The 19,141-nt window shown below is 37.3% G+C and overlaps 1 protein-coding gene across 15 annotated transcripts in view; it reads right to left on the bottom strand.

The window, feature by feature from the left end:
* Window positions 1–19,141, bottom strand: part of LOC135112651 (pre-mRNA-processing factor 40 homolog A-like) — a 214,961-nt gene that overhangs the window by 120,969 nt on the left and 74,851 nt on the right. For all 15 annotated transcript variants that reach the window (XM_064027284.1, XM_064027319.1, XM_064027336.1 and 12 more), the window contains 4 exons: window positions 16,783–16,874; window positions 15,472–15,609; window positions 9,360–9,482; window positions 504–617 (listed from right to left, as the gene is read on the bottom strand). In XM_064027284.1, coding sequence (XP_063883354.1) covers window positions 504–617; window positions 9,360–9,482; window positions 15,472–15,609; window positions 16,783–16,874 — 467 coding nt within the window. The remainder of the gene's footprint in view (window positions 1–503; window positions 618–9,359; window positions 9,483–15,471; window positions 15,610–16,782; window positions 16,875–19,141) is intronic.

Raw genomic sequence — 19,141 nt, 5'->3', positions numbered from 1 at the left:
TTCTAATGTTGCAATGGTAGATAGTGTCAATGATCTGTCCAAGACCAAAATACACAGCATTGGTATAGTCACCCAATGAAAAGGACATAAGTAATGAAGTTAGAAAGAATACAGAGAGTAGCAACTAAGATGGCCATGAATCTGCAAGATATGTCATATAAGGAAAGATTAACAACCCTGGATCTACTCTAAAGAAAAGAGAATGCAGTAACCTAACTGCAATGTTCTTACAAAACTATGAAGAAAGCAGAGGAAATGGATAGAGATGATCTATTTTAATAGGATACAAGAGATACAAAAAGTCCCAGAAATAAACAAAAAATATTATCTAATGAAGGGACATCAAGAAATACAACTTTCTGCATAACGCAATATAAGTCTGGCATAATCTGGAAGCAAAATTAAAATAAAAGCCAAGCTGGACAATGGCAGATAGATCAATACAAGCATAGCTCTTTTCCTGCATGTCACAACCAAGTAAATATAACTAGATAAACACAAACTTTCATATTTCTCTTGCGCATGGCTTTGTTTTCTTCCTTCTCCTTCTTGGCCAAGTTGAACACTACATCTTCATACACTTCACGCCTCTCTGCTTCTGGCACACATTTCCACATCTGAGAAAGCAATGAATCAAAAATTATTTTAAAGGATGCTGCTACATTCTATATCATACTTCAGGTTTATTGTAAATGCTTGTTCTTCTGCATTTCACTTTCATATATCATAAGAACATAAGAACATAAGAAATAAGGGAAGCTGCAAGAAGCGACCAGGCTTACACATGGCAGTCCCTGTATGAAACACACCTACCTATTTCCATCTGCTATCCTCATCCATAAACTTGTCTAATCTTCTCTTAAAGCTCTCTAGTGTCCTAGCACTAACTACATGATTACTGAGTCCGTTCCACTCATCTACCACTCTATTTGAGAACCAATTTTTTCCTATCTCCTTCCTAAACCTAAATTTTTCAAGCTTGAACCCGTTATTTCTTGTTCTACCCTGGTTGCTGATCCTAAGAATTTTGCTTACATCTCCCTTGTTATAACCCTTATACCACTTAAAGACTTCTATCAGGTCCCCTCTTAACCTACGTCTCTCTAAAGAATGTAAATTTAACAGCTTCAACCTCGCCTCGTAAGGGATACTCCTCATCCCCTGTATCCTTTTAGTCATTCTCCTCTGTACTGATTCTAATAGACCTATATCTTTCCTGTAATGTGGGGACATTTTATCACTATTTCTTTTTTTAATTTTTAATTTTCTCCTTCCTTATGTTTATGCCAATTACTTTTGCAATTTTCAATCTACAACAATGTACAACTTCATGTGGTGCCTTTGTAAGGCTTTCTTAAAACTTTTCTTTAATATAATGACTACCCTTTTGAAATTATATATGCCTAAATTCCATAGAAAAACAAACCTACACCTCTCTAGAGATAATTTCCATAAACTTTGCTGCTTTTCCCATGAGAAATGACTCAACCAAGAGAAAAAAAAAGACTCCTCTGCCAGCTGTAGGTGAATGCTGGAAGTGCCCACAGTTCTCTATCATGATCACTCACTTAATTTCTGATTCAAGTAATATGTAACATAAGGAGAAGGGAAGAAGGGAACTTATCTTTATGTAATTACATAAGGCTAAGTTTGTTCATAAGAAATGTTCTTACTTTAAAAACTATTTTATCATTACATATACTAATTACCTGTAATTATATAAGCCTGATTCCCAAGATGGGAGAATGTTACCCCCTCATATGGAACCAATCTTCAAACAGCTTAAGCCCTCACAACTATCATCCTGGATGCTCAAACTTACTGTTTTAGTGATCATCCAAACAAAGGCCTCAGTGACCCAACCTCAGAGCCATTACCATTGGCTCTCAAGAGAAAGTATCAGTGAGTCACACCTCTGAGTGACAATGATACAAAACCTTTCATGGACTTCCAGGTACCCGTCTTTAGAATCAGAGCCAAACTCCTAATCTTACAGAATGAAGGACTAGTAGCCACTGCCTGAACTCAAGAGCTCTTATTTTAATGACACTCCTCCTCAGAGACATCATCATAAGTCCTCTCAATCACTTTACAAATCCAAATCAACAGAGTATGGTGGTGAACTGCACATCTTGGAACAAAAAGATGTGAACAGGCAGGGTGACACTCCCAAGCTCTATGCAGATATTCATGGGCAGCTTTAACTGGCTAAAGAAGACTGAATTCTTCCTGTTCCTCCAATAAACTCTGTAAAGACTATAGTGGATCCAGACTAACTTGGTATTCAGGGTGTTGGGTGTATCCATCTGTGCTGTTGCTACCTCAACTCTGGAGTGACCTAACCTGACCTGGGCCAGTATGGTGCAGCCTGGGGGATTCACATGTCAAGGACACGGGCAACAGTACCACACAGCCTATATGTGTTGCCAAGTATACCAGAAGATATACATCATCACTGCTCCATCATCAAATCAAAAGCCATTAAAAAAAAACAAGTAGTCCAATATGACAATTTGTAATTTTTTTAACAATTAAGGGGAAGGATTACAATATGTCAACTGTGAATGTGATAGCAATGTGGGACAGGTATAGATAACATCCTAAGTACCAAGTTAAACCAGATTCACTATAGTTATTGTATCTATGGAAAATCACCTGGATAATGTATCTTAGCCAAAAAATTCTGGAGCTAAGGAGGTCTTGGATGTCCATCTTCTAGAATGGCACACCTCTACTGAGAGCCAATGAAGCTCACTAACATGATGAACAGTAGCAAGGGCCATAAGAACAGTTTTATAGAAGATATTTCTTGTTGAAGCAGTTCATATGAGTTCATATGAAGGTCTCAGCAAAGAATGAAGAACTAGGGATAAATCCCAGACTAGGACCTGTGATGAATGTGGATGATGTGAAGCTGCAAGAAGTGGAATAGAGCTGCAAGATCTTCAACTGCTGAGATATCCATATCTGACTGATACAAGACAGGAGACCAGTTCCCCTAATTTCTGACAAAGACAGGAGGCCAATGCCCCTAATTGCTGACAAAGACAAGTGTTTAGTATGTAGAAAAGAGAAAATCAGATAATTTTACCAAAAGTGTTGAACATGGATCCCTTGATTTATACTAATCATTACTGACCCTCTACTTTGCCTGGTAAATAGCAGGGAAAGATGGTCTACCTGTTTGAAAAATTAATTGAGCATCCCTGTGTGAAAACCTAACTTTGAGGAGATACTAGAAAGTCTCATGTATGAAGCTGTGGAGACCTGTTGAGAAATGTGGAAGAAGGGATGATGGGGCTGGTGAGGCAAGGATGCCCACATTGATAGTTTTGGTGAACTGTCCACTAACAGACCCTGCGATAGTGAAAACTAATCTGCCTGTGGTCACAGAGGTCACCCTCACACACTATGTCTCTTGAACACTCACTAAAATACAATGGATCACAGTAGAAGGAGGAAAGGCATAGAGACCTAGACCTTCCCATTGGAATGAGAGCATCCTGTTTCCATGCTCCCTTATCTGGGAGAGGGGACAATTACAGAGGTAAACATCAAATTAGGGCATTGGCAAGGAGCTCTCTGGTGGGAGGTAGCTCAGAGAATATTATAAGCCTTATACTTGTGTGTCTTTCATCCCTGATGTGCCCCTAGCATGTGGTTGGCAATTCTTTCTCAGCAAGTTGGGGTTTGTTTGGTGTTTATTATATTCCCTTCTTGGTTGGTGGGTCAAACTGAGTGGTGATCTCAGTTTTGATAATTTGGGACAACCAGGAAGGGTTTAGATACATTGTGTTTATGCCCACACTAGACTAGAAGAAGCTAGTCTAGGGAAAGCTGACTCAAGTGTAATGGCAGCCGTGCAGGGGGCTAAACCTGGGTTGTAACAATATATATATATATATATATATATATATATATATATATATATATATATATATATATATATATATATATATATATATATATATATATATATATATATATAGATAGATAGATAGATAGATAGATAGATAGATAGATAGATAGATAGATATATATATATATATATATATATATATATATATATATATATATATATATATATATATATATATATATATATATATATATATATATATATATATATATATATATATATATATATATATATATATATATATATATATATATATATATATATATATATATATATATATATATATATATATATATATATATATATATATATATAGACATATATATATATATATATATAGATATAGATATATATTGTTATGAGCAGCAAGATATAACACAAATGAAAGAGAAAGAAGTGAGGGCACAAAGGGGGGAAGAATGAAGAAAGAGAGAGAGAGTGAGAGTACAGATACCAGACATATGATTAAGGGTGGCCACTTGCTGCCCTGAGATTACCATAAGAATCTCATTGCCCAGAGACTCTCTTTCCCAATTTAATTTACCTTATTTCTAGTTGCCTTTTTTTATTGAGTCTCACACACTTAATAGCAGAAGATTTGCGGTTGAAGATAAAGTAATCAGTACTCAAGTTGCACCCACAGCATAAAAAGATAACATCGACATACACTTTAAAATTGAATGTGCTGCTGCCCCCGGGGGCCACAGCCATCTTGACTGCTCATGCACACTCCAACATTTGTAATGGAAGGTATGAAGTGGGTAGGAGGACAGGCTACTTCCTATGTGTGATGTAGGTAAGTGAAAAAATGTATCTTAAGATTAAAAATACTGTTTCACATAAAACCTGCATCACACATAGTTTAGGGTGATTACAACATAAAAGCAGAGGGTCATGCCCATGGAAGGAAAAACAGGTGTATGTGCAAATGGTGATCTGTCCACTAAATATAAAACACTGCCCCCACATCAACCTGTGCTTTGTCTTGGGAAGCATTATGCTGGGGTCCCCGCCTTGGATACAGTGCTGTTCCAAGGACCCAACCCCAAGGCAAAAGGGGCCCAAGTAAAGGCCTTGAAAAGAGAGGAACCCAGGGACACTCTATTGCTGGAAGACAACTGGAACTGAGAGAAAACTTGTGCTGGGTCTACAGATTGTCCAGACCTGCACGAGTTAGAAAAACCTTCAAGGAGCAAGAGTGGATAATCATCCCCAAGGTCACAGTCTGGGTCAGAATGAGTGGATTCTTCTCGGTTGGGGATGATGCCCAACCTCCGACAAGGACAAGTAGTTCCCAGATTGCATCATTTGCCTCCTAGTCTGATCCTGCCAGAACCAGCCAAACATTGAGGTAATGGAGCAGGCAAAAGCAGTGACAGTGAAACTCCACTGAGACAGGTGCAATGACCCTTGAGAAAACTTGCAGAGCTGTTAATAAGTCAAAGCACAGGGCTTGGAACTGGAAAGCCACCCCCAGCCAGGAGAAACAAAGAAATTTCCTGCTGTCCCAATGAACTGGAACCTGCAGGTATGTGTCCTTCAAGTCAAGGAGGCCATCCAGTTGTATCGCAAGACTGCAATCACTGTCCTCACTGTCTCCATCTTGAAATGGGTGATGAGGATGAATTTGTTGAGCAGTGAGAGATCAGAATTGGGCAAAAACCCTCGGTGGCCTTGGGCACCAAAAAACAGGACTTGTTGAATTCCAGATGCTTGGGCACATATTCTATTATGCCCATGTCCCACAAATCCTGATCCTCCTGGTCGAGAACCATAAACCTTTCTGACTTGACCTGGTACAACTTGAAGGGAAGAGGAGTGGGGGGAGAGAAAAGGATGAAGGACAAAAAAAAATCCTGTACCCATCCCTCAGGACTAACAAAACCTATTCCTCTGCATCCATAGCCCACCACTCTGAAATGTGCTGGGCAAGACAAGAGGTAGTGATGATGGCCGGAGCTGAAGGAATCAACAGCGAATAAAGCATCTCCCCTTGACTTTAAGACTGGCCATGTGACAGGGAACTCAAGGCAGGGGGTGCCTTCTGGGGCCCATTTCTTCTACTCTCTATGTTGGAAGGAGAATGAAACAGACTGTGACGTGGTAGGTCTTGAGTAATCCAACATTCAAGGCTGAGGTCCCCATTTGACCAGAGGCGTGCCCACAAAGGGACCTCTTTGCCTATTGTTGGACTGACAAAGCAGTGTTATTCTTCAGTTTTCACAACCTCTTCATCAAAAAGATGGGAATCCATAGGGAGCTCCCTGAGTTTCTCCCTGAGCATCATATCAAAGGAGGGAGAAAGACTTGCCAGAAAAGAATCCTTGTGCAGGACCCTGATGTTTACTAAGGTTGTGGCTCAGTCTGCTGTACCATCCAACATGGCCAATTGCATGGAGCAAAAGGTCTGATCAAACAAGGCCTTTAAGTGCAGAGGGAAGGAAGCTGTCTCGCACACACATACACAAGCATCTTGCTACTGGTGAAGGCGATGCAGGCCTTTTCAGATTCCACCATCGCATCCAAAAACACTGAGAGGAACTGCAAAACAGTGTAAGTCTGCTTTAAGACCTGAAAGCTCCAAGTCCTGCACCTCCTCCCCTGAATCAAAAGAAACATTGGCTTCTGGTTGATGCGATGTTGCCAGAGGTGATGTCACTGAACCTGGCTGACTACAATCAGTAGATGGCAACTGGTGCAATTGCTGCATCACAGCCCGTCACACCTGCCTTTCAGGATGTGCATGTCTCTTATGGTGCTCATGTCATCTGGGCCACTCATGCCCCTCCTCTGTTGCCCCTGGTGCCCTATGTAACAACTGGGAGCATGCTACCTGCAGAAGGTGGCCACCTGCTGCAGTAGCCACGAAAAAATTGTGGCTAGAAGGATGACATGAAGAGTGGTTTCTGTTACTGGTTTCCTCTTGCACTGTGGACAAGGAGGATAAGGAAGCAGGCCACCCCCCTGTCGCTTCAGCTCTGTTATCCTCCAATGGCTGCAGTGGCTGGACATGATGAACAATGTCTCATGTCCTGGCATTATATGTGAGCTGGGCCTCACTCTGGGCTCTGAGAGTGGGACCAGGGTCAGATAGCATAGTTTTCCAAGCAACCAAAGAAGAGAAAAAAGTTAGACAACACCTGGCACTGAGCTGGCAAAAAGGAGGAAGCTAAGCCCACCATAGCAATGTCAAATCAAAACAAACAACATCTGCAGAAACCTGTGAGGCTGAACCACCAAACCCAGGGAAATCAACTCCATTCTCTCCTGCCAAAGACAAAGGTTGAGGCTCCTAAGTCTGGAGAGGGCAGGAGGAAGAGCCTCATGAAGAGTGGTGGTGAGCTCTGCTCTCTTGGTCTGCAACTTCCTCTGGTGACTGAACATCTTGGCCATAATATCCAGGGATCCAATCTAGGCATTCATCTCAACATAAACAAGAACAGCAACTGATACATACATTATGAGGGTCATGGGCAGCACTAGGAATAAACCTGTAGCAGGAGGAACATCAGTGTCTGCAGCTGGCAGGATCACTGCTCCCGCCTACATCACAAACAGGTAAGCGGACCAGCTGATCTCCAACCACCTCCTGGCCACAATCTGAAGTCTCCCGTGGGGAAAATTCCTCTCCCAGAATGTCAGAAGAGTCCCAAGAAGGAGACAAAGCTGCCATAAGTTGAAAGGGTGCACACAATGACCACAAAAGGGACAAAATTGGAGAGGTGAGTGGTGATGAGTTAACACAAATGCAACAGCACAAACCGTGGAGTGCACATGCACAGTCAAGATGGCTGGAGCACCCAGAGGAGGTGATGCATTCAATTTTAAGGTGTATGCTGGCTTTTTTTTGTGTTGTGGGTGCAATTCATGTATGGGACAGAGCCCAAGCTATGTGTGATGCAGGTTTTATGTGAAACATCTGTATATATGTGTTGGCCTCATTAAAGACAACCCTAAATCCACTATATACATATGTAAATACAGTCCTATATGTATAATCACAACCAATTTATCTTATATCTATATCCTAAAAACTGTAAATAAAAACTAATACTACCTGGGCTCACCACACCACATTGCTGTCACCACCAACAAAAGACAAATTTTCCAAAAATAATGGCACTCCTCGCTGTACTGTGTACATGGCCGCTTAAGGGCATGGATCCTAACCATGTGATTACAAAAGTATGCAGATAGTAATTAAATCCATAGGATATGGTTTTGACTGAAAAACACAAGAGATGTTTATTTAATATTGCTACACTTTTAAAGTTTGAGAAAGAAACTATTGCAGCATCAGCTCTTATGTTATAAATCTTTGGCTTAAGCTTAAAATTGTTCACTTAATAAAGAATCACAGATTTCTATCTTTAATTCTGAAAAAGTATTTTTCTTATAGGTGTTGTCTGCATACACAAGAGTCTAGGTACGATACCAGTGATGACCATAAATTAATATTTCTTTGTATCATAAATATATTTTCATAAAGGTGAATTGAAGGTTGACAACTCACTGAGTTAAAAACTGATACATGTGAAATAGCAGAAGGTTTTCCATCAAAGTAATATTGGGCTATCACCACTGCTCCCACAAAGCCACTCTTTCAGACCTAAAGATGTTTCTTGAATCATCTGCTAGCTCAAAGAGTTGATGATCTTCTTCACCAGCCTGTCATCCTCCATTCTCCTCCATTCTCTCAACATGTCCATGCCATCTCAGCACACATTACTCTGCTTATCTTGATAATGTACACTGATCAATATAGTACAAGATCATTCAAGATGTGTTTTGCAGTCTCTGCAAATATTTTTGCAATCTCAGCAAATAACTATTATGATTGGGTGGCACAAAGAGTTACTCCTACCACTGCTATATTACTGTAAGAAAAGCAACAGCAAAGATTTGCTATATCTAATGATATTCTCCCTCCTACACTGCTAAGCCATACTAATCTTCATGACTATTGAATTTAATGAATTGCTACAACTTGAGAGGAATGAAATGCTTGAGGCAGTTCACTAGTGTTATGGGAAAGGGCAACAATGGTGGTGGTGCTTGTGTAACTCACCACCTGGATTACATGATAGACTCTTTCAATCAAGTATTCCATATTTCCAAGAGAGTTTTTTTTTCATACATTTTTTTTCTGAGACAATAAAACTTTTCATAATTTGTAAAACAACAAATAACTTTATGGATTTAATGAAGCAACACGTGTCATAAAAGTGTGAAAACATCACTGTCACCACAGGCAACATAAACAAAACTTTTGCAAAGTTACAAATAGTGTGAGCTTCACAGCCCATGAGTTTTATGTGAGCTACACAGAATAAAGTTATTGTGATACTTGAGTAGTCTCAATAAATATAATGTAGTATAAAAATTAGATGTTGGACTAAACACATACAATAATAATCTTAAAAAATAAAACAGAGTTTACCTCCAGGTGCTGGAACATCTCATGACAGCGGTAGTACTTAATGGAGGAATTCATGCGCTCGTTGTTTAGGAGGAACTGTTCCAGGTCCTCCTTAGCCTTCTTGGCACGCAGCCGCTGCTCCTCCTAGGGAATACCAGGTGAAATTTTGTATCAGTAGACATGCAACTGTACTTATACATGGAAGAAGAATTAAACTTTGAATAAACAGAACAATAGAAGTCATAACAAAAATAATAATGATGATGATAATAATAATAATAATAATAATAATAATAATAATAATAATAATAATAATAATAATAATAATAATAATAATAATAATAATAATAATAATAATAATAATAATAATAATAATAATAATAATAAAAATAATAATAATAACAATAATATAGCTTTTCAATGACTTGTGGCTGAGTAATGTTACGACTGACCAACTGTAAGTTGGTATGATCATGTCACTCATAATCATATGTCATACCTCATGATTCAAATGTCCTTTAATTCAAACAACCCCTGATTCAAACAGGGTTGGTGAACAAATTTTGTCCTCCAATTCGAATGTGGTCCTATTCAAGCATTACCACTCAGTCAGTCCCCCCCATTCTTCCCCTCCTCCCTTCCTTGCCCCTCTTCCCAATCCCTCCCCATATTCTTCCTTCCTCTCTCTTTCCCACTCACTTATCCACTCTCTCTCTCTCTCTCTCTCTCTCTCTCTCTCTCTCTCTCTCTCTCTCTCTCTCTCTCTCTCCTCTGATTCCTTGACCCATGTACTATTCTCCTCCCCAATATGTCCCTTCCTCCCATTGTTCCTTTCCTTCCTCTTCCTCTTTTGTCTGGTTTCAAACTTCCCTCCCTGTCACCTCCCTGTCACCTTGTGTCTGTCAGAGATAAGGGACAAGGGAGTGATACTCCCTCTCTCTCCCCCATTCATTTTGTCATTTTCACTTCATCCCTTCTCACTCTTTCTCACTCATACAATTCTATTTTCATTCTCTCTCAGCCTCATTCTATTTAGCAATTCTCAGGATCGTTCTTACTTTCAAACAGAGAGAGAGAGAGAGAGAGAGAGAGAGAGAGAGAGAGAGAGAGAGAGAGAGAGAGAGAGAGAGAGAGAGAGAGAGAGAGAGAGAGAGAGAGAGAGAGAGAGAGAGAGAGAGAGAGAGAGAGAGAGAGAGAGAGAAAGTCTTTAGAGCAAAACAAAAATTGTGTACACTACAACTGTTTTCAAGACTGAAGATGGCAGGAACTTTTGATGACTCATCATTTTTGAGGTTGGTGTCTGTCTACAATGGTAATTTGCATAAAATTTTAAGGTCACTGTTTTGGTATCTGATGTATAGGACAACCCACTTTTTTTTTCTTTTTTAAGATGATTCAAGTGCTGTCTTATATGCCAAAATATACAGTACTTCATGTTTTCTTTTACTGTATTTTCTACAATTTAGGTTATTTTCATTCAATTCATGTTTAGGGCACAACATAAATCCATAAAAGAAAATAAATAAATAAAAATAAAAATAAGGGGATTTTGGTACCTGAAATGGAATAATTTTTTTTTCTTACATTAATTTGAATGGGACAAACTGCTTCTCAATTTGAACATTTCCAATTTAAACAGCCCAAAAGAACCAATTAAGTTCAAATCATGAGGTACCACTGCTATGGATAAAAATCTTTGGAGTACTGATCATGTTTCAGGCTTCATATAAATTTGCATCAAATCTTTTATATAACACATGCTCAAGAGTACCATGTATGATTAATGTGGTATAATAAAGAACACTGATGTCAGTAGAAGCAACATTCTTCCGTTTTTACATATTTAGGCATTATGGGTAGAAGTTGGGGGAAGAGACCAAAAAAAAGTGGCTACCAACAGACTCAGGTGTTTGTGTGTGTGTGTGTGTGTGTGTAGGCATATGCTTTATCATGCCATGCCATTACATGCCAAATTCAGACACTTCTGCACAATATTATACTGCCTACTGTATGAATATTGACAACCAAAAGTGGTTATATTTCTATGAACAGCTGTAATAATAGTAATGATGATGATGATGATGATGATGATGATGATGATGATGATGATGAGAGAGAGAGAGAGAGAGAGAGAGAGAGAGAGAGAGAGAGAGAGAGAGAGAGAGAGAGAGAGAGAGAGAGAGAGAGAGAGAGAGAGAGAGAGAGAGAGAGAGAGAGAGAGAGAGAGAGAGAGAGAGGGAGAGAGAGAGAGAGAGAGAGAGACTGATTTATGGGGGTTTACTGTACATACATGTGTGACACCAAGAATAGGTAAATGTGACCTTTACTTATCAAAACACAGCAAAATTTGGAGTGATAATGCACTAACTTGGGATGGTAAGAATTTAGGACTAGGTGTGAAATTTGGGAGGGTACTGTAGATGTTTGTTGTGTTAACTCAAATGCAATAGTACAAATGTGCTTATTTTGATATCTTTTTAATTGTGGAATTTTTTATATTATTTTCTGGTTCCCTAGAACCAATAAATTTTTTCCTATAGGTTCTTCAGTCACCATAACGTACATTTGCCACAAGGAATGCTACACTTGAAACAGTCCATCTCTTCCAGCTTTCCTCCATTCAATCTTACACCATCCTTTCACCACCTATTTCTTATACATTTCATTACTTAACTTTTACCAATATTCACTTTCAGCTTCCACCTCCTACAAACACACCCAAACTTCTCCACCAGTCTTTTCAACTTCCTCTCTGAGTCAGCCACCAGAGATGTATCACCAAACAGCAGCTGACTCAGATCCCATACCCTCTCTTCCCCACTGATCAATCTCAGACCTCTGAATAAGTGCCTCAAATTCACTTCCTTTATAAAACCATCCATATACAAGCTGAACAACCATGGTGACATTATATAACCCTGATGCAAACCTACTCTGACTCAGAAGAATTCACTCACATTATCATCAACTCTCATACATGCCCTGCTACTTACATAGAAACTCTTCACTCTTTCCTGCAACTTCTGAGGCACTGAGTGGAAGGGTGTTTGGTTTGCCACAGTGGCCATTTTTGAGTTATGTACACCAGCATATCCCCCAGTCCCTATTCTACTAGTAAAATAATGGCATGTGGAAAAATCACTCCAATAAGGGTAAAAATCCCATTTTGTAGAGGGTACTGACCAATCACACTGCACTGCACTGCAATGCAAAGGCACAAGCTCTGCTTACTGGTCATTAGGTCCATTTTTCTCTGAATAATCCAGTCAGAAAGTCATTATGGCTTAGCACTATCTTCCCCAGAACCTGAAACTTGGAAACTAACATCAGGCTCCAGTATTTCACTGATATTAGGTCAATATTCCCTGTGTATTCACGTAAAAACATGCCTCTGTTGTCAGGTGCATGTGAGGGAGTCCTAACAAAGCAGTAAGGGCTTGAGCACCACAGGCCACCACATGCTAAGTCGCTGGCCAATCACAAAGCTTGACACATACCGTCAAGTGCCAGACACCCAATGAGAGCGTCAGCGATATAAAAATTCAGCCAATGAGCATCAGTTGTTTTCCTCACAGGAATCTCACACCAGTTCTCCCTTTCACTATTTTCAATGTTTTTTTGTTAATTATTCGCATTGTTATCACACAATGAGTTCATCTAACAAAAAACACAGATGATCCAGAGCCTGCACACACCAGGAAATGTGTCAGACAACTGGAGACCTGGAAGATGAACGTGGCAAAAAAAGAGATGAAACCTGGGTCAGGAGTTCATCAGCAGGTTTACAGGGCAACCTGTTGCAGCCAGGGCTGTGGGATCCTCCATGCAGAGATTGTTGCTTTGATAAGTTAACAAGACCTGTCATAGATGCAATCTTCAGGAGTTTCTGGGATTTAGGGAACTACAAACTACAGAATATTTTCATCCAGAAAAAAGTTCACATAGTGTCTATAAAAAGATGATGCAAACCTCATCATCCACAACACCCTAGCCCATTATGCACAAACAATTTCCAGTACACACACTAATCTTCAACAAGAATTTTGAGGTCTGCAAGTCTGGATTTCTGTCTGTGTTAGGTTTGAGAAAAGAAGAGGGTAAAATATGCATTAAAGAAAATTACCTGCACCAGTACTCCTGAGGGTGATGGACGTGCTAAGACTACACCTGAGTACAATCTTACAAGGATAAAAGCAAAGTGTGTGCAAGAACACATTTCAAGCCTCCCAACTGTGTCAGTCATTACACCAGACCTAAGTCTCCACACAGAAAATACCTGGAATCCTCTCTCTGTGTTAACAAAATGTACATGTAACTTGACTGGAAGACACAAGAGAATGCAGATGAAAAGAAAGTTATAGGCAGTTACTACTGTCACACATTCAACATCAAGTTTAACATAAAAAGAAAGTTACAGGCAGTTACTACTGTCACACATTCAACAGCAAGTTTAACATGAAAAGAAAGTTACAGGCAGTTACTACTGTCACACATTCAACAGCAAGTTTAACATCTCCTTTCAGTTGCCTAAAACAGATACTTCTGCAATTTGTGATGAACTTAATGTTGCAATCCAAGCAGCCAAAATGAAACAGCAAAAAAAAAAGGCAGTTTTGAAAACATAAGAGAAAATGCAGCAGAAGAAAAGATTCTAATAAAAAATTACAACAAAGACCATGGTGAGAACACACAAGAAATCTGCCTAGATTTACAGCAAACCCTAAGTGCCTAGGCTGTCTATGAGTGTATTGTATTACAAAATATAATGTGGATGTAAAATTTGTGCATACATGATGTGAAAGCTAACAAATCCAGATTTTGTGTGGGAAGAAGTGAAAAGTGATAAGGAATCTGTGGAAATTGCTAGTTGCTTGAAAAAATGGATTATTGATGAGAGTACAATGCTCAAGAATTTGAAAAGCTTGTAATAATTTGACAACAGTGGGGGACAAAATAAAAATATCAATATTCTACTCAGTGTTCTTAGTGAGATTCACAGTGGTTGTCTGAATGAGTGTGTACACATGTTTCTCATGCCAGGACATAGTTATATGTCCTGCAACCAGACTTTTGGAAACATTGAGAAAGCTATTCATGCACAATCTGATGTGTGTACTTTTTATGATTACTGTACTTTTATTCAGAGTGCAGTTCATGCTTGGTATGATGTTGTGAGGATGAAAAAAGAAGAGTTCCTTGACTTTGACACCCTTAAGAGGTACATAACTCATTGTACGCCTACTGAACCATATGGGCTCAAAGATGCACACAAGTTTGTGTATCATATGAGTATTCATACCTGCCCTCCCCCCCCTCACCCTGCAGTCAGTACTTCCAGGAACTTCTTACCATTCAACAGCAACCTCACTCATCCACCAGAAGCACCCAACACCAGAACAATGAAAGTGATGTGGAAGACATAAAAAATGACCTCCTTGAGTACAACAATCTTTGAGGATGTAAGTATTCATTTTTCATATAGCATTGTTCCAAAACATGAAAGCAGATGTTTTCAGCTACATAAAAAAAAATAAAATAAATAAATAAACAAAAAAATCACCAGGATATCTTTATCAGTTGAAAAGATATATAATTTTGAAGGTCAACAAAGTGTCTTCTCATTTTCTAAAAAGTGGCACTCGGGACCATATTCCACTCATAGCTTCATATGCTTTCAGAACATCCCATAGTCCTTTCCTGTCAATCCTATCATGCACTTTCTCCGAGTTCATTAATGCCAAAAAAGACTTTTCCTTTCCTCAAAAACTTTTTATATAACTGACTTGCTGCAAAAAATATGGTCTATACCATCTCTTCCCTTTCTAAAATATTTGGCTTTTTCTACTTTATTATCTTTCCAACTACATTTCCAGGTGTTCTTCAAATTATACAACTGGATCAGATATGATCCAGTTGGACAGTGTGAAAAGAGTGTTAGATTCAAGAAAGCAGTTGTGCTTAATATGAGTGGAAAATAATATTGAATGCATGGAGATGTGGCCTTAAAGATTCCTTTGAGAGGTTTTCACACATTCAAATCAACAGATCATAGCATGATTCAAAGATGAATATCAGCTTATTTACAATTTTTATATTGTAAATAAGTTGTAAATAAAACAAAATATCAATATACCTTCTCCTCCTTGGCACGCTGCACCTTGTATGCATTAAATGCCTGCTTCTTCTCATTAAGTTTGTTGAATGCCTCATACCGCACATCATTCTGGATCATGCGCACTGCTCGATCCCACGTGGCATCACTTGGAACACCCTTGAGAGAGAGAAAGAGATTGATTATATTTATTAGCCTTTTCATACAATGCAAGTATAGTAATACACAACACTGAAGAAAACCCTGGATCTAATGAGCTTTGCAAAGCTCTTATATATCACACTGTATGTGACAACAAAACACACATAGTGTGGCAGCGCTACACTGCTATGTCACATTGAATATGAGTACAAAAGACACACAGTGTAGTGGCACTGCACCACTGTGTCAAGCCAAATGTGAGGACAAAACACACTTGTGTGGTGCTTACACTGCTGTCTCACACCAAATGTGAGGATGAAACGCACTCTCATGAAGCAGCTGCACCCCTACATCACACCAAATATGAGGACAAATCACACACATTCATGTGGCAGCTGCACTGCTGCATCACACTACATGTGAATACAAAACATACACAATGTGGTAGCACTGCATTGCTGTACCTTGCTGAATGAGAAGGCAAAACACACTGATATGGCAGCTGCACTGCTGTGCCATGCTAAATGTGAGAACAAAACACATAGTCATGGGATAGCTGCACTGCTGTGTGAAGTGGAATGTAAGGGCAAAACACACACTCACACAGTACTTTGCTATGTGGCCAGCATAAATAAGCATTTTCAGCATTACATGTTTAAGCTAAAAAAAATAAATAAATAAATAAATAATAAAATTAAATTAAATTAAATTAATAAAAAATAAATAAATAAATAAGTTATGTAAGACATAAAAATTAAGCTTCTCTCATACACACATGCATACACAAACACATTTACTGCTACATGAATACAAACTGCATAGGTAAATTCACACATTCACATTCACATCTATGTAAATACGAGTATACATAGGTAATACAAATGACACAGAAAAATAGTGAAGCTGACTGGTAAACAGACAAGCAAAAATACACTGAAACACAAAAACATACAAAGATAACAGAGCAATACAGGCAGACAGAGTAAGAGAGTGACACAGAGAAATTGGATGAACAGAGATAGGCAAATCAAGGGATAAGGACAGAAGAGGAAAAATAGCTAGATAGACTTCAGAGACAAAAATAGAGAAAAACTGCGACAAAACAAAGAAAAGGCCACATAAAGTAAAGATAGACCAAGACATACAGACAGAAGAAAATATGTATAAGCCTCAACTCTGAATGTTCTTTACCTTGTCTCTGAGGAACTCCTTAAAGGCTTCCAATGCTTCTTTTTTGTCCTTGAACACCAACTGCTTGGGTTCCACTGTCTCCTTCACCTCAACTGCATAAGAATATTCATTAATTTATCTATCTCTCCCTCTTCATTCACACACACACACACACACACACACACACACACACACACACACACACACACACACACAATACAAATGTGCATGGAAAAATGAATATTTTCATTTATATGTATAAGTGGAGATTCCTGCCAACTTGTCAAGGTTTCCAGAAAGAAAATAACAGAATTACTACACATGCCAATACAAAATATGCACACACACACACACACACACACACACTGCAAGGAACACATAAAGAACACAGAAACAATACAAAGAGCAGCAATCAAGATGGTACTATGCCTGAGGAATGTATCACATGAGAAAAGATCAAGACCAAGATTCTCAAAACTAGAAAAGAGGTGAAAGAGGAGATCTTACAGCAGTGTATAGGGGATCAAAGGGAGCAAAAAAGATACCTTTCCTTACATGAACACAAAAGCCTACAATAATTTGGATGGAAAAGTAGTCCATGCTAGGAATATTCGAGAATTTAAAGACAAGCTTCGTGGAGATGCAAGAGTACATCATATAATTCCCTTCCTGTATATAACAACTAGGTGATGCAACTAAAAAAATATATATGCTATTATGTAATACTTCCAGACAATGGAGATTTTTAATATTGTAATACAACCTGAATAATATAAAATAGTTGTCTCTGAGATAGACCAGAATGCTATAAGATACACAAGTGGAAAAAGTACTGGAATCTAAAGAGCATAAACAAAGATGACAGGAGACTACATCAACACAGTTGTTGCTAGATTTTCCACAATATTAAATGTTCAATGGACAGAATTTGAATATCACAAAAAAGAGTTGACATCAAGGGTAAAAAAAAAAGAAAAAAAAAAGTGATAAGAAAAGTACAATCTTTTGGGGAAAAGTCAATGTGAGTGGAAGAAGGGAAGCCAGGAAATGAGGAAAGAGATTCAGCATCTCTAGAAAGTAAATCAATGTAGAAAGCAAACTGAAGATCTCTAGTATAATTAACACATCTTCATTTTCTTTCAACATAGTGGCACAGAGACCATGCCATTATCAAGGATCTGAGATAAAAAGTGTAAAAAAATTAAAAAAAGAAAATTAATATATATATATATATATATATATATATATATATATATATATATATATATATATATATATATATATATATATATATATATATATATATATATATATATATATATATATATATATATATATATATATATATATATATATATATATATATATATATATATATATATATATATATATATATATATATATATATATATATATATATATATATATATATATATATATATATATATATATATATATATATATATATATATATATATATATATATATATATATATATATATATATATATATATATATATATATATATATATATATATATATATATATATATATATATATATATATATATATATATATATATATATATATATATATATATATATATATATATATATATATATATATATATATATATATATATATATATATATATATATATATATATATATATATATATAAATAACTAAGCAATATACAGAGGACAGGTTGACATATCATTCTCCTAATCTGAACAATAATGTCAAGCATATGTGCATATTCTTTATTTTTCTTTTTAGTTAATTTTACACTGTTTTTACCTCAGATCCTTGATGTTGGAAGAAAATAATGATGCTATTCACTGCTGCATTCACAGTGTTATCTATATTAAGTTCCCTAAGTTTTATTTAGACAAATCACTTGTAGAAAAGTGAAGGGATTAAAAGAAGAACAAAAAGAAATATGATTATTCCTTAAGAAATTTGGAATCACATGGAATCACAAAAATGTTTCATTACAAATAGTAAAAAGTAAAAAGACTACCTATCTAATATCTTCTAGTAAGGTGAGTAGCCTACACAAGATGCAAACTCAAACACAAGCATATTGAAAGGATCCCCTTCACATCGTAGTGAAAGGAAAAAAAAAAAAAAAAAAAAGCATGATTTCATGCAAAATGCAAAAGAACAGCAAAGAAAAGGAACAAAGTATTATATAAAACAGAGATATAACTGATTCAGATAAACAGAGTAAATTATAAATTATTATGGAGCATTAAGATTTGCTGCATATTAATATAATTTTGGGTATAATTTTGTGTGTCTTGTGAATACTCCTAAATATTCCATGATAGGGCTTTGACAAAGAAAACGTCTGATTTAAAAGGCCAAAATAATGCATT

The sequence above is a fragment of the Scylla paramamosain genome, chromosome 2, assembly GCF_035594125.1.
Source record: "Scylla paramamosain isolate STU-SP2022 chromosome 2, ASM3559412v1, whole genome shotgun sequence".
NCBI classification, from domain to species: Eukaryota; Metazoa; Arthropoda; class Malacostraca; order Decapoda; family Portunidae; genus Scylla; species Scylla paramamosain.
This window is presented reverse-complemented; position numbering and strand designations above follow the sequence as displayed.